At 41.2% G+C, this 17,173-nt stretch overlaps 1 protein-coding gene across 10 annotated transcripts in view; it reads right to left on the bottom strand.

Moving 5' to 3' along the window:
* Positions 1 to 17,173, bottom strand: part of Cit (citron rho-interacting serine/threonine kinase) — a 156,201-nt gene that overhangs the window by 38,646 nt on the left and 100,382 nt on the right. For 9 of the 10 annotated variants that reach the window (XM_047560000.1, XM_047560001.1, XM_047560003.1 and 6 more), the window contains 2 exons: positions 14,397 to 14,594; positions 5,983 to 6,036 (listed from right to left, as the gene is read on the bottom strand). In XM_047560000.1, coding sequence (XP_047415956.1) covers positions 5,983 to 6,036; positions 14,397 to 14,594 — 252 coding nt within the window. The remainder of the gene's footprint in view (positions 1 to 5,982; positions 6,037 to 14,396; positions 14,595 to 17,173) is intronic. The other variant, XM_047560005.1, reaches the window with a different exon arrangement.

The following is a 17,173-nucleotide window of genomic DNA, read 5'->3' as shown; positions in this document are numbered from 1 at the left end:
GTTTGCTCCCAGCCTATATGAAATTGTCATTTTATTGAGAGAGATTTAATCAGGTTTTGCTAAATTATTTCCCTGCTCAATGGCAGAATGACTTCAATTCCAGTGCATTTAGTTTTCCTATTCTCTTTGCTGAGGTTTAGTATCAGTGCTTGTAGAGAGCTTTTATATAAAATACTTTAGAAGTTTAAGGGCAATTTTCCAATAATAGTTGGAATGAGGCATACAGGCTGTAAATTAAATTTTATGCAATGAAAAGAAGTAAATTAAAAGGAAACGTCTTTAGCATATGGTTACTTACTTTATGAAATGTTACCACTGTTTCCACGACTAATTCCCTGTTTTAACCCCCCCTGATTATCGATTTGAAAAGAAAACAATCTTTCCAAGCACATAAAGTTAAAGATCATCAATTAAGGACACTTGTTCAACGTGGCTTGGAAAACACAGCTTTTCATTTTGCTAACTGAGCTGAGAGCCTCTGATGTAGGGACAGTGGTGCAGGAATTTGGTTTCTAATGTCAAAACCCATGTTGATCTTGATCTGAGGCAAACTGGGATAAAGACTGTCGGTCAGGTTCACAGGCGAGACACCTTCTTAAACAAGGGGAAGGACACACACCTTTGTCATCCCTGGCAGACAGTTACACCTTGGAGGGTCACTGCATCACCCTTTCTGGGACACGGTCAACTCTCCCACAATCAGAGGCAGTGAACAAACAGCGGCCACATGTTCAACTGGCCCCTTTCTCTAGGGCACTGTTGCTCCTGGGCTGTAAACATCTCCACCAAGTCACTGTGCTTCTTTCTACCTTTTCCCCAAAGACAAACAGTGAGACTGTAGCAAACTGGCTGGCAGACGTGGAACCGCAACGAGCCACCCGAGCTTTGCTGAGTGGAATCTCCATCTGTGACAGGGGAGTACATTACTTCTCATGTTTTTATTGTTTGAATTTCCTTGTATACCACTGAATCTTAAGGTGTCCTATGAAATAAATATAAGGAATAAAAACTAATGACCAGGGGCTGAGGTTGTGGCTCAGTGGTGGAGCGCTTGCCTAGCTCGGGTGAGGCACTGGGTTCGCTCCTCAGCACCACATAAATAACTACATAAATAAATAAAGATATTGTGTCCATCTACAACTTAAAAAAAAAAACTAATAACCAAAATGATGTTCAAATTTTCAAGCCTCTTGGGGAACAGACTATAGAAAAGAATATGGGGAAGAATATACAATTCTCACAGAAGAATACATAAATTTACTCACTGGTCAAAATCATGCTTAAGTGTTGGGGATACTCACTCTCTTTCTTTGATTCATGAAAAAGAAATATAGTATATTATGTGCCCATTTCTGCCACCTCTTCTGTTTCTCCCAAAATTAGGGTATAAAGGGCTGAAGGAGAAACACGTGGAAAAAGTCACGGCGGTGTGGAGGTTTTCACTTGCACTTCAGTTGCAGGGGGACCATGGTGTAGAAAGGACCCTTCTATTTCCCTGTTGTCTCCCAGTTTTCAATGGTTCTTATGCCTCTGATTGCTATTTCCAGCTTATGATTGCTGGTTCTGTATTTGGTCATTGTCCCGATTTTGCCCATTTGACAATATGAGGATTCTGAATCCATGTCAAGCTCTTGTGCAGAGATTTAAAGCATGTTAACTCAGGAGGACTTTTTACGCGTTCTGTCTGCCCACATCATAGCACATTAGCTTGCAGACCTGTTTCAAGGGGCTGGAGTTGTAGTTAGTGTTAGAGACATCTATACATGCATATTAGTGAGTTTACAGACACAGCTGACTTGAAACACAGGCAGTAAATTAAAGGTCCCAGTGGTTAAAAAGGAAAAGTGTAACAGGCAATCTTTACAGCTGTCCTTTGAAGTAGGTATTATTTTACCCCCATTTTATATGTGGGGAAATTGGGGCAACTGGGAAGTGAGGTGACTTGCCCAGTGACACGCTGAGAGTAGGTAAGGAAGCCAGATTCAAAGTCGGCACTCAAACTCAGAACCTCTGCTCTTATCCCTACATCATGCTGCTCTTCTCAAACAGGGAGAGAGCTATTTATTCCATTTTATTTTTTAGACCTTTGAAACTTGAAATGATAGAATAGATACATCGACCACTCAGGGTAACCCTTCTTGCTTTTAAACCAGAACTCTTAGGTAGGTTTCATGGCCATGAGCATGCTCTCTCTATACCAAGGGGAAGAGATCTATTTATTGACAGACTTAGGTTATGAGTCTGCTAACCTCTGAGGCCCAAGGATAGAGGGTAAAAAGACTAACTATAAGGCTGATGCCATCTCAGCAGTAAAGACGAGGGAGATGGCTTCGTAACACAGTCGTACTTCCTTATGTGCTATTTTTGCAGATAAGAAACCTTGCTGCTGTTTTCTGAGAGAGAACAGGGATATAAAGAATTATCTGCTCTGTGTCCAATTTTTTTAAGAATAAAAATCTCTGTCTGGGGTTATCTGTTGGTTTTCAAGGCTGTTGTGCAGGCCTCGTGGTCCTGAGAAGGAGATGTTGACCCCTCATACCTAACTAGGAGATCTGGAGAGGTAAGCTGGCAGGTGAATGTCTGATGGCCCCTTAGGGGTGAAGAAACCAGGCAAATAATGAGCATCAGGCTAAAACCACATAGGACTGAAATCCTATTTTAATGCCTCGTTCTTTCCTGAAGGCAGCTATTTGCATGTTATTTATTTTTAATCTTATAGCTGACAGATTGATTCATAATTAAAGCTGTGTCATATGCTTGCCCACCAACTCCCCTCTAAAACAGACTTAGGTAGGGCTTTAGGTGCCAGATTGAATCAAATCCTTTTTTAAAATCCCTTCAAAATAGAGCAATGGTCTGAGCTGGAAAATCTTATTGCTCCCAGCTTGTTGAAAGCTGCTCACTGGGTGCGCCTATCAATTGGGTTATTATGGGAAGGAGTTCTCGCCAGAAACAAAGATGACATTTCCTAGCAGGGACAATTTTGGACAGCACCAAAAAGAAAGGAACATCCATCACCCTCTCCCAAAACGTCTTTAAAGGGGCCTTGAACTTGCAAAAGTATCACTGAACCTGCTATTGCAGCTGAATGTGGCTCTAAAGCAGGGGTTTTCAAGCTTTTTAAAGTGGTAGAGCCATTTTCCAAGTTAGAGGCTATAAGCCCACGATAATAAATCAAGAGTAACCAACAATGCTCAGTACTTCCACGGACTAGGTCTTGTGCAAGCGCTTTGCACATCTCATCTCATTTAATCACTACAGGAAACCTACAAGGGAGGTATTATTACTAAACCTTGTGACGCAGTGTTTTCTAAATCTTACTGTTTCTGAAACTTAAATGTACACTGGAACTAGGGAGCTCTCTCTCTTCCTTCACCCCAAAAACAGTTATTAAATTGATTCTGTATCAGATAAGCAGTGGCATATTACAACTGAGTATAGACAATGTTATCCCCATTTTACAGACAAAGAAATGGAAGCTTGGAAGGATAATGTCACGTAGGTTACCAGGAGGCCAGTTGAGTTCAGGGCCTGACTCCAGAGTACATGGCTTGGACCATGAAGTCACCCAGCTGCTCAAGCTGACCTGTGGGTGGGGGTCACTTTCTCAGGTTCTCCCCGCAACTTGGGAAAGTCCCCCAGACGCTTCTCTACAGAATACTAGAGGTATGTGAAGCAATGATTAGAAGTCACTGCTTAAGGAAGAACAAACGTGAAGAGTCCAAACATTATGTAAGTAAAGCAGACACTGAATTCATCGACATCCCGGCATATCCCATTAAAAATGAACATCCGATTGTTAAAATGGGGGCAATGTGGATTACAAAAGGCTAACAGGGAACCCTTTAAGAGTGATGGGTATGTTCACTGTTTTGATTATTTTGACTTCATAGGTACATCTAAATTATAACACTCACTTGGTTGGTTGTACACCAATTATACCTTCACAAAGCTATAATTCCTTTTAATTTCTTATTCCAAAAGACTCAAAGAAGAGAAAAGAGAATTTCAGATAAATGGAACAAGATTGCTGATGAATAATACATTTTAAAACCATCCAAGTTTTAGGAAAACTTAGTAATAGAAAAGAATCACTGTCATAAAATTATCTATATGCTACTCAGTGATCATTCATGAAAGTGTATGTAATATAAGCAAATAACTCTGGTGTGAAACTAAGAAACCAAGACAACAAGAAACTAAGAACTAGGCAGAAGAGAAGAGAATACAGGAACAGAATCCACCAACTCCTTAAGGAAGACAGAAGGGATGGAGAAATCAACAGGCATTTTAAGGCAGATCTACCTCAATCCAAGCATCAAAACTGCAAACACCAACCAAAAATCTGTCTGACAAACAGAGGCACTTTGAATGACCTAGCAATTCCACTCCTGGGTATAAGCCACCAAAGACCTGTACAGGAATATTTTCTGAACAGCTCTATGCATCCTGGAAACAACCTGAAATGTCCATCAACAAGAGAACCAGTAAACAAACTACACAGCTCTATTCATACAATGCAGATACTACAGTAATGGAAAAGAACAAACTACTGACAGAGGCAACAACATGAAGGAACCTTACAGACAATTTAAACAACAACAACACAACTACTAAGTCCAAAAGAACACATTCCGTCTGATTTCATTTACACAAAGTTCAAATATAGGCAAAACTAACCTATATGGTATCAGAGATCAAAATAGCAAGAACCCTTTGGGCAAAGGATGGCAGTAAGAAGTGAGTGCCTGACAAGGGCTTCTGAGGGAAAGAGCTGCATTTTTTATTTATTTTTTTAAATTTTTTAGGTACTAGGGATTAAACCCAGGGTTTTCCCAAATATTCAGTCCTTTTTCTTTCTCATTTTGAGACAGGGCCTCACTAAGTTGCTGAGGCTAGCCTTGAACTTGCGATCCTCCTGCTTCGGTCTCCCAATTTGCTGGGATTACGGGTGTGTACCACGGCAGCCAGCTCAGCATCCTGCATCTTGATCTGTACTACAGACACACAGTTGTCTATAGGTGTAAAAATCTCGCTAAGCTGTACACTTAGGATTAGTGTACTTTATGCACTTCACTATATGCATTTTGTATCCAATTTACCTAAATTAAGAAAAAAACACAAAACTGTTAGGACTTAATGTCCCAGTTACAGTAGCTAACGAGGAAATAAGAGCTCATTATAAAAACATAAAATATGTATGGAGGGGGTTGTTCCTGGAAATTACAGATGCAAAGAGTACAAACCAGGACAATATCACTGAGGACTAAGAAGGTAATAAAGTGGGAACAGACCAAAGAAAAGAGATGGGAGCACAAATAAGGGCAACATTCCCATCTTCTGAAAGAGGCCTATTTTTGTCCTTCATTTTGATCAAAAATAGACTCTGCATTTCCATTGACTCTACCCTATTATATAATCTATGAATGATGCTTATCTTCTAATAGAATTTACTTCTCCCTATATAAGTAACTTTGCACGAAGGGCCCTAGGTCTTGAATTTGCATGTTAGGAAGTCAGCAGGTCTAGGTACACAGGAGAACCAGCTGGTCTTCACCCTCAGCAAGCGCAGCAGGCTGGAGAAGCCTTGTGGACACAACTGTCCTTGGCATTCAGAGTCTCTGGCCTGGGCTGGCCCTGGATGCTTCCAGACTGGAGGAGGAGTCGCCCTGGAGTTTCTGCTGCGGCTGCTGAGGTCTGGTGGGAGTTCCACAGTGAGAATTATTCTGACCATCCCAGTTAGTTATCCTTCTCCCCCAAACATGAAGAATGGTCTGGTTTTGATTTTTTTTAAAACTGTAGAACTCTGAGAAACTAGTTATTTGAGGCTCGAAAACTCCAAATAAACTTGACTGCATTATCTGCTTTGTGTTGCAAGTTCGTATCAAAATTCAGTCACTGATATTATAAAGAGATGGCCCCTTTTCCTTCTCTGTTTTAGTGTCATAGTATTTTAGTCATCTTTGGTTAATTAATACTCACAGTACAGCTGTTACGAAGGGCATCAAATTTGCGCTGGATTTCATCTCTATGCGCCTAAAAGGTAAGAAGTTGATTATAAATTTTTCATAGGGCAAAATGCAACTGTACATGCTATGGGTCAAATACAGAGAACAGCAATTTGCCTGGAAAGCCAAGAGTGCTGTTGCAGTAGCCCCAGCATCTGTTCCACGAGGAACTCATTAATCAAGTCGTTCCCCACATCAGAAATAAGTTACAGGAATATACAAGCTATGTTAATAACAATAGACCATTGAGACTGCACATGCACACCCTGTACAAATATGTTTTACATTCCTATGAATACCCAAGGATTTCTGGAAGAAAAGGGAAGAAAGCAATAAAGGATGTAGTTTGGACTCTCCTTCGTTTGCCGTTCTCCCCATTTTGAAACAATGAATAGCTTTCCCTCTTCCCTGCAAACAACTCCTCCCCAGCCTTCTAGACACATACACACACACACACAGAGAGAGAGAGAGAGAGAGAGAGACAGAGACATGCAGACATAAGACAATTGCCAGGAAAAAGTAGAAACTTTTTTTTTTTTTTAATCAAAAGCTGCTGAGGTCCAGAACATCTCACATTGATCTTAAAGTAAATAAACAGACATTCTCTGAAGCAAAGCTGCTCCAAAGCAAAAGTATTCACTTGAGTTGACAAAAAATTTTGAGTGCAAGCTGTATGCCTAACAGTGAGGTTAGGGTTAGGAACATGGGGCTTACACCTTCATTCTGGTGAGGGAGACAGGAAATAAGATAAGCACATGATTGCAGACTGGGAAAAATGCCTTGAAGGAAACAAAAAGGGATCAGTAAAAAAAAAAAAAAAATAGAGTAGATGGGAACTTAGGTGAGGTAGCCAAGGAGGGCTTCTCTGAGGAGGTGACATTTACCTTGAAACCTACAGGAAGAGGAGTCAACCTTGCAAAATACAGGGGAGGATAGAGTGCACAGCACTGGACTTTTCCTAAAGCGAGAAAGGGTTTGGTGTACCTGGTGAGAAAAGCGCAGAGTGGCCATGAGGTGTGTGTGTGTGTGTGTGTGTGTGAACTTCAGATTGCAACCCATGGAAAGCAAGCATGGAAAGTGGGGTTTTTTGTTTTTTTGGTTTGCTATATCCAATGAAATAAACAGAACAGTAGAATCAGAACGTGCCCTGAGTAGTAAAGGTGAGCACTGTCTTAATATGCTTTTGTTTGGACACCATAACCCATCAGATTTCACTGGCTATCAGTTATTAAGGTCTATCACTGTTGTACATAGCAGTAAGAAAAAGTGTGTCCATTAAACCAGGTCACGTTCACATCTAAAACGACCGTAGAATGCATCTGAATGCTTTAAAATCAATGAAATACAACACAGAGTTGACCCTCTATCTGTGGGTTCTGCACCCACAGAACCAGTCATAGACAGGAAATATTTGGGGAAAAAAATTTGCTTCTTTACTAAATATATATATTTTTTCTTGTCATTATTCCCTAAACACTATACTATAACAAGGAATTACACAGTGCTTACACTGTATTAGGTATCGTGAGTAATCTATATTTAAAGTCCATGAGAAGATGCACATGGATTCTATGCAAATACTAAGCCATTTCATATAAGGAACTTGAGCATCTGCAGATTTTGGTTTATGTGTGTGTTGAAGGGTCCTGTTAAACCCTCCCCCCATACCAAGAGATGACTGAATACACTCCCAACTAAAAGAATTTACAGATGGCTTGTGGGTAGAGGCAAGAGAGGAATCAAAGACATCCTTGAGAGATGAGGTAGGTTATGGTGAGCTATGAAAACTCGAAGAATTACCCAATTTCAGGCAGAGGTAAAAGTGCTCCTCCACTTAAGACAAAAAAAAAAAAAAAAGAAAAGAAAAGAAAAAGGCTCTCCATAAGAAGAGCTTAAGATAACTCAAGAAGTTTAGATCCATGATGTTTTTTCTAGTATGCATATTTCACATAAATTAAGCTTGTAATAGGAGATTAGACACTTTAGAAGTAAAGATCAGTAAAACTGAAGACAGCAATAGAAAGTATCCAAAATGAAGCATAAAAAAAAGACTTAAAAAAAACGAATAGAGCATTGGTGAGCTATGAGACAACTTTGAGAGGCCTAATGTGCACATAATTAGTCTCTGAAGGAGTATATAGGTGAGACAGAAAAAATATTTGAATAATGGTCACAAATTTTCCTAAGTTGATAAATGCCATCAACCCACAGGTGAAAAAAGTTCAAAGAACCATAAGCACAAAAAAAAAAAAATGAAGAAAACTAACCTAAAGTACATCATGACCAAACTGCTTAAAACCAATAAAGGAGAAAAATCTTTAAAAAGTCAGAAAAAAAGACCTGTTACATATAGAGAAACAAAGACAAGACAGATCTATCATAAAAGATGGTGTATGGGGGAGGGTAGAAGACAATATAGAAGACAGTATAGCAAAATCTTTTAAGTACCCAAAGGAAAATACAAAAACTATCAACCTAGAATTCTATACCCAGCAAAAAAAAAAAAAAAAAAAATCTTTCAAAAAATGAAGGTGAAATAAAGGCTTTCTCAGATACACCAGAGCTGAAAGAATCTGTTACCAGCAGACTTACACTATGTTAAAGGAAGTATTTTGGTTGGAAGGAAAATGACAACCAGACGTTTGGACCTACACAAAAGAATGAAGAGCACTGGATAAATGGTAAAAACAAAACAAAGAAAAAACAGATTCATAAAGAAGTTAAAATTAACTTCCCAAATAATTTGCCCATGTTTTTAGTGGACTAATTAAATAAGTCACAATTTTTCAAAAAAATTTTTCCAGGGCTGGGAATATAGCTCAGTTGGTAGAGTACTTGCCTCGCAAGCACAAGGCCCTGGGTTCAAATCCCCAGCACCACAAAAAAAAAAAAATTTCCATCAGATTTTTGCTGAATGCTATAGTCTAGATACTGAATGTCCCCCAAAGACCCATGTGTTAAGGTTTAGTCCCTAAGGGGGTACTATCAGAAGGTTCAGTTGTGCTTTAGAGGGTAGGGCGGAACAGAAGGAAGGCCCTTACATCCTGGGGGCATGCCCTTGAAAGGGACTGGGGACCCTGCCCTCACTGGCTTCCTCCAGCTTTGCTTTCTGCTTGTGAGTTGAGCTGTGTTACCCCACCATGTACCCCTGCCATGTGCTGCCTTGCCACAGGCCCAAACAAAAAGAATCCATCAGTCATGGACTGGAACGGCCAAAACTGTGAGCCAAAATAAGCTTTTTCTCTTTACAAGTTAATTATCTTCAATATTTTGTTAGTGGTAAATAGTTCACTTAACTTTCCAGCAACAAAGAGAGACTTGTTAATTTGATGGGATGAGAATGACATTTATCCAACGTAAGCATAGGGCCATCCGCACTCTTGCTGAAATCTCATTTGCGATCAATGACATAAGCAGCCTGGCCCCAAGGACTACCCAACCCCCACCCCCAACCCAGTCATTCCAAGATCACCCAGGACAAAAGGCAAGGATTCTTCCTAGAGGAAGCATAAGCCCTTACGTTAATAAACTTTAGGTTAGGGGGTCAACGAATCTTTTCTTTAAAGGACCACATGGTAAATATTTTGGGTTTGCATGCTGTTTGGTTAGCTCAAAGCTGAACTCATAGAGCAAAAGCAGCCATAGACAATATGTAAATGGATGTGGCTGTGTTCCAATAAAACTTTATTTACAGAAAACAGGTGACAGAATGAATGTGGTCATTAACTGTACTTTGCCAACAGCTGCTCTAAAGGACTATTTGGTGTGAAATGTTTCAAAGACATGAGAAGAAATGAGAAAGAAATGAGAAGCTAAGAGTGAAATCAACTCCTTCAAAGTATAAACAGTGATCATAAAAAAAAGTTCACTGGCCTATACAAGGAGACGAAAACCCTGCTCCACTTTCTTATTATTTCTACTTTCTTATTACTAGCAAAGTTTCCAAATAACACTGCACCATTAAAAACTCATTTAACTATTCCATTGGAATCCAAAATTTCAATCACTAATAAGGATTCATTTCCATTAAAATGAATCATTATGGCCTTTGGATCCTTTCAACACATCAAATAGCAATTCCTTCTGAAAGTAAAATGTAATAAACTACAGTCACTATGACTCTTGAATTATTATTGATTGTGAAACAAAGACTGAATGAAAAACTGACCCCGCTGTGGATGCTAGAAATATTATGAGCACTAAACTGTTGACTTGATCTGAGTAAGAAAATAGTTAAGAAATAAATGATTCAAGCGTCTTTAAAATAAATCGTGTAAAAAAAAATACAAAGGTCACAAAATAAAATATACAAGGTCAGTAAAATACATAAGATAAGCTTGGATTCTCTCAATGAAATATATGAATGCTAGTGGGTATTAGGTGCTACAGGAAATATTTACATACTTAAAAATCACTGAGGACCCCCGAGAATGCAAATGTTAACGGTAAAAAAAAAATAAAAAAAGCCAAATGATCTTATTATTATTACAAAAATGGTCTGACCTTGAGAAACACTAGGGATCCACAAACCCAGCTGACAATCACCCACCTAGGAGATGGGTGGCCTCAAGGTAGACTGAGCAAGACTGCAGCTGGCCTTGCCTGAGGACCACAGACACTCGCTTTTGGGAGTTTTTATACGGAAAGTTACAAGAGGAAGAAAATAAAGGAAATTATAATGAGGCCATGATGAGAGGAAAGACTTGCAGAACTGAGGAAAGGAAACCAGCCTTCGGATGCCTAACCACCTCCTGGGGTCCATGGTCAGGATTCTAGAACCCTCAGGCTTCTGCACAATCCACCCCCTTCCTGGTGGGCAGGCACCTAGCGGGAATGTCACCTTCCATGCCCCAGATTTCATCCTGACTATCATGCTGATGGCTTGCTAATTAAACACAGGGCTTGATAATTATGTAAAAGAATGAGAGTGTGCACTGATTGATGATTTTAAGGAATCAAAAAGGATGACTTTGGGATCCTGTAATCCTGCTACGCAAGAAGAGATTCTTTCCATTAGTGTCTCTGGCTTAGGACTCTTGATTATTCCTCTAGGTGCTTGACTGAATCAGTAAAAGAACATGGGGCAGATGCACAAAGCATGTCCCTCAGGCCTTGCTGTTCACAAAGCACATGCCATGGACCAGGCTGTCCCAACTCAAGAGTAACACGTCACATCACACATCTGTGCACTGTAAAAGGTGCAGACTCAAATTCTCTTCCCTACACAAAGGGATCACATGGAGTCTTAAATACCAAGTCCAGATCAAAACAAAAACAAAAAACTCTTTTCTACCAGTAGGTAATAAAGTATCTCTAAAAGCACGTTTCTGTTTAAATTTGACTCTTTGTTGGTTTCTACCTTGATTCAATCTCAGCTTTTAATAGCCAATTTCAGTGCAAATGCAATTAACAGGATGGGTAAAGTGAGAGTGGGAAGAAAGAAAGCATTAGGAAGGCCAACCCTGGCCTGCCAGCTGCCCCTGCCAATCTTCTCCAGGGGAGACCTTCCATTTAACTGTGCTCCACCTAATCTGGCCCAGAGGTGGAGGCCAAACAAGGTAACTGCTCCTTCCCAGGCTAGGAGATGGATGCCTCTTAAAATTAAACAATAATAGCCCATTTGACCATTCCCTTTTATTGATAAAACATCATGCTGTGAAACCCACAAACCTCCTAGGAGATCATTTGAGATCCAGGCTGATTTCGTTTGATTGATGCCTGTGCTGGGTCTGAACGTGGGCCTCAAACAATTGGAAAGTATTGCATTTGTGACCACTTTCTTTTTCTATTGGAAAATATACTCTTCAGAACAAAACAACCAAGCCACGTGCTCCCATATGCCAGGTGTATGGGACACATCAAGAAGAAGGAAGGGGTAATGCCCACAGCCTCAGAACTGAACTAAAACACTTGATGTGAGGTTTGGGTTTCCATAGGACAGGTCTACAAGCAAGGCACTTCTGCCATCATTTTAAACAAGTCTGGTTTCCACAGCACCTTCATCTGCAAGAGCAATAGAGCCCTAGTTTTTAGACCTCAGGAGGTTTTTTTTTTTTTTTTTTTTTTTTTTTTTTTTTTAAGAAGATGCTTTGAGGCAGTGATCTCATCTGACTAAATTAAGTCGTGACTTGCTGCTGCGCTAGGCTTCTAGCAGCCATTAGACACAGTACATTCCAACCAGCAGCAAGACAGGATTTAAAGGACTAATTTCCCCACAGATAAACAGCAGTGACACATGCTCTATTTTATATCTTCCTCCTCCTTTCAAACAGGGGCAGGAAAAGATACACAGCCACCACCTGCCCTCCCATTTCCCACAGAGCAGCAAGATAAACTGTCCTTCTCAGCTGCTCCAAAGGAAAAGGACTTGAGGAATTGCTGGCCAATCCCCTGGAGAGAAGAGCTAAAGACAGCACTGGGCAAGTAACAAGTGCTCATTAAACATGGATTACATCGCTGACGTTTCTCCCTCTCTCTTTCAGAGTTTGGGTGTTTGTACAGGGGGGAAACATCAGTAAACAAAGCATTAAACAACAGCGGTTCACATTTAGGTGCTCCCTCTAGCAGCTAAGAAATGCTGTCTGGCTCTGCCTCTCCACCCACCCGCCCAGTGAGGGCCCAGGCTTCTCTGCACGCACTGTTGTAGATCACTTTCATTTTTAGCTCTACTTTGCTTTTCCATGCACTTATTTTCTCTTTGCCTTTTCATTCTTCTTGTGTCCTGTTTTACTGTTTTATATCTTGCCAAACTGTTTTTGATCCATTTTAAAACAAAGCAGAATACACAAAGAGCTTTCATTGACTAATTTTTCCCAAGCTAAATATTGGGCGCACATGGCATCACTGAGTGAGGTCCTCATACAGATAATGGAATTTAAAGTCTCAACTGATATCCAGAGTTGGTACGAGTCTTGGATAATCTAGGCTGCACAAGTATTTTCTTTCATGTAAGCTTTTGTGTTCCTGATTAGTCCCATAAGGACTCTGGCACTAAAAGATCACATTTTCAATTTGGTTCAAATACTGGGATCCCCAAACCCAATAATAGGAGCTAACTTCTAAGAATAAAACTGGTTTAATGACACACACACATCTTACTTTCAAACAAGGTAATCATAAAGCACTACATGTACATGCATAACCCCACTCAGAGATGTCTACATATATTAGCTGATGGAGGTAAGGCCAGCATCCAAGTCCAATCAGAATGAACAAGGTATCCATTTAGAAAACACTGAACCCAATCAGCAGCATTGTGCCCTGCCCACAGAAGAGGGCACCCTGACCAGAAGGCACTAAAGTGCCCATCTGCCTGGCAGGTACAGAATGCTACTATGAGAAATGTGCGTGGTTGATATTAGCCATTAAAACTCATTCAGCTTTCTCCAGGTTCACCAACCAAGCAGCCTTCTAAGGGTAATGGGGTTCTCTCTCTCTCTCTCTCTCTTTTTTTTTTTTTTGCAGTGCTGAGGATTGAACCCAGGCCTTACACTTGCAAGGCAAGCACTCTACCAACTAAGCTATATCCCCAGCCCAGTAATGGGGTTTTCTAAGTAGATTCCCCTAAAGGGGAAAGAAAACAGGAAGACTGGCCACCCAGAATGCCCTAGTTAACTTGGCAGTTATATCACTCCCTCTAAGTTGTTGATGAGTTGGCATTTTACTTTTAGGACTCTTGCAAGTTTTGTTAGTCTGGGTCAGTCCCTGTGAGAATGATCAACTGTGGGAAAATGATTTCCAGAAAGACTTCCAGAAAGAACCAAGTTCTAAATTCAATGAAGCCCCTCCAAGTTCTACCTCCTGAGAACAAAATCAGGCTGAGTAAATCAGTCTCAGAAAGAATAGGGAAGACAGGTCCCTTTTAGAGAAAGAATCTCTGACTTGGAAGACTTTCCCATCCAGCTCATGCCAGAGGTATACAAAGGACATGAAGCAGAATCTCCAGCTTTAAAAAAAAGGTAACATCAATGAGTTTAAGCAAAACAAAAAATAGAAAATATGGTAGAAAGACTACTGTAAGATATAAGATCATCATCATCATCATCATTATGATTATTATTTTAATGACTATTAAAAACTAATGCAGAAGATCCAAGTAAATAGACTGGCTGAAACTGAAATTTATAACATAATGATGATTGTTTTAAAAAGATGGAAGAAACATAGATAAAGAAGGAATTTTTCAAGGTACTAAGAAAAGCTCAGATATTACCAGTCGCTTGACTGGTATATACCAATTCCAACACAGGAAAAGTCTATGTGAGCCAATTTTCTGCCTGTTGACTATCTCACTGGATGGCTTGTGCCCTCTTGGAGTCTCCAAAAGTAAGCAAAGGTCCTCAGGGCCGCACTCCTCCCAGTCCAGGCCCTCTGAGCCTCGGGACCTACCGTGAGAGCCTGGATCTCCTCTTCTGCTTCCGCTGTCGTCTCCTCCAGCTCTGTCTTGGCTTGGCGAAGCTGGCTCTCCAGGGCAGCCCGGGCGGCCTGCAGGGCCGTCAGCTGGGACTCGCGCTCCTGCAGGGACAGCTGCAGCTCCGTGAGCTGGCGCTTCAGCTCCAGTTTCTGCTCCTCGTGCTCCAGGCTGACCTGAGAGGCCAGACAAAGAGAAAGTGAAGAACCTACCTGCTGCTCAACCTGCAGCTTAAACCTGCTCTTGGAACCATCTTCTCAGCACTCACTAGGGGCAGAGAAATGCAAGAAAATGGGTCTGACTTCCAGGCATTTCAGAGATCAACAGGACTGAGAACACACGGGAGGATATACAGCTGGCCCTCCAGGTCCATGGCTTCTGCCTGAATTCAACCAACCGTGGATTGAAAATATTTGGAGAAAAATATATTGCATATTTACTGAATGTGTACAGACCAGTCATTACTCCCTAAATAAAACAGTGTAGCAATTATTTACACAGCATTTGCATTGTACTAGGTATTTCTAAGCAATCTAGAGATGATTAAAAGTATAGAGGAGGACACATGTAGGTTCTACACAAATGCTACTGCATTTTAAGGCACTTGAGCAGCTACAGAGTTTGGGGTCACTGAGGAGTCTGGGAACAAATGCCCTGAGGAAACCAAGGCTATATAAACTAACCAGCCTCTACAAGCAAGAATCTCATGAAACTTATGACCATTATTCTTACTGGAAACACTTAAAAGGTAAAGGGATACAAATAGCATCATATTCGTAACAGGGGAGCCTTTACAATTAGAATGCAAATGGAACAGCAAGTGAACTGTTATGTATTGCAACTGTTCTTGCTCCGATTTGTACTCCTTAGATGCCCCTTGTTCATTTCACATTATGAGGTGACCATTCTTCTCTCCATCTATTTATCCATCCACCTCCCTACTCTACATTTCATCCATGCAATTGTTGAAATGTATCCAGCAATTTCTCCGTAAAAAGGAACATGAAGATGAAAGACAGTCTCTGCCTTCAAGCTGGGGAGAAAATAAAAACCAACCACTCCCACATATTGTGGTCAATACGACAATCAAGACAGGTGGGGACTTGATGGGAACAGAACAGAGAGTTAGCGGGGCAAACTCTGAATCTGAATACAAGAGTTGAACGAGCAGATAAGAGGTATGGAAAATTCCAGATAAAGGAAGCAAGACACTCAAACATATAGAGGTCAATGAGATCACAGCGCTTCTATTGACCTAATGAACGCTGGCAAGGTTGTCCTAGGGACCAATGCCAAGTAAATAAGAGACGCCTTCAGGGAACTGACAGTCGAAGGGCACTGCCAAGAGAAACTCAGGTGATGACCTCAGCACACCAGGCTGTACGGTCACAGAGGAGCCATCCCACTGATAAGGCTCCCCAACAATGGCATCCAAGTCTAAAGGTCACAGGCATCCAAGTCTAAAGGTCTAAAGAGAAGGAGGACTTACAAAACCTTCCCAACAGGATCTAGTGGTCAATTGAGATGGGTCAGTGAACAAAGGACAGAGGGGAGTCAAAGCTGTCTCCTGCACTTCTGGACAGGTATACTGTAGAGGGAGACCACTGGCTACAACAGGGAAGAGGAGAGAAGAGCCAGTGTGCGGAGAAAGGGAAGAGATTGGTCTTCGGGCATTGAACTTGAGCTCCCTGGGAGACAGTCAAGGAGAGATATCTAATGTCCCTACAACAACCGGTCAGAAACTCATGAGAAAGGCCTGGCTGTAATCCAGATCTGGGGCTCCTTAGCAAACCAGCAGGAAAATCATGCTCCAAGGTTTCTCTAGTGACGATGACAACAACGATGCTGTGACAGCAGCCAACAGTGCTTACAATGTGCTGAGTACTATATAAACTCACTGCGCCTCATAAAAAACCAATAAGGGAGAGATGCTCTTACCTCCACTTACAGATAAGCAGACGGTGGCAGTGAGAGATCAGACCACTGGACAAATGACATGTAGCCAAAAATGGCAGGGGCAGCATTTGAACTCAGGAACTCTGGCTCAAGTCCATGCTAGTGAAGACTGTGCCTTTCTGTCTTATTAGAATTCCAGCAGTCAGAGCAGGCTGTCACTCTAACAATAAGCCTGAACATTCCCCATGACGCTCAGCAAAACCATGAGAGCTGGGGAAGAGCCGGTCAAGGAGAAGTCTTGCCTGAGCCAGGTGCTGGGCAATGAAAGAAGAACCCAGCATCCCTGGGTTGAGGCTAGAGCCTCTGCCCTCCGACTCAACAGCACCGAGTTGCCAAGAAGAGATGGACTGGCCTTGTAATATTTAGAGCTAAACTCCGAAACTTCCAGGGAGAATATAGAGCCCCGAGTTTCTCATGAAACCTTTTAAGTTTCCTCTATCATTCTTGGGGGCCTAACTATACTGATTTAAAAAAGAGAAAAGCAACAAACTTCTCTGAGGACGTTTTAATTGTCCAGATGCACTACAGTTGCAGGACAGGTTTGGTAAGACACACATGTGCATGTGGAAAGGGAAGGCAACAGACAGCCAGTCACAGTTCCAGGCTGAACTCTGCCTGGGTCATTTACACCCACGCCGTAAGGCTGACTCTGCCAGGAGAGGTAAAGAAGATCATGTAAGGCTTTCAGACAACCCAGAACAAGGATTCTCCAACTCCAGGGAGAATAAGAACCACCCAGGGTGCTTATTAAAAATGTAAGCTCCTTTACCCCTTTCCGATTTCATTTTTAAAAGCTAAA

This window comes from Sciurus carolinensis, chromosome 8 (assembly GCF_902686445.1).
Source record: "Sciurus carolinensis chromosome 8, mSciCar1.2, whole genome shotgun sequence".
Taxonomy (NCBI): domain Eukaryota; kingdom Metazoa; phylum Chordata; class Mammalia; order Rodentia; family Sciuridae; genus Sciurus; species Sciurus carolinensis.
This window is presented reverse-complemented; position numbering and strand designations above follow the sequence as displayed.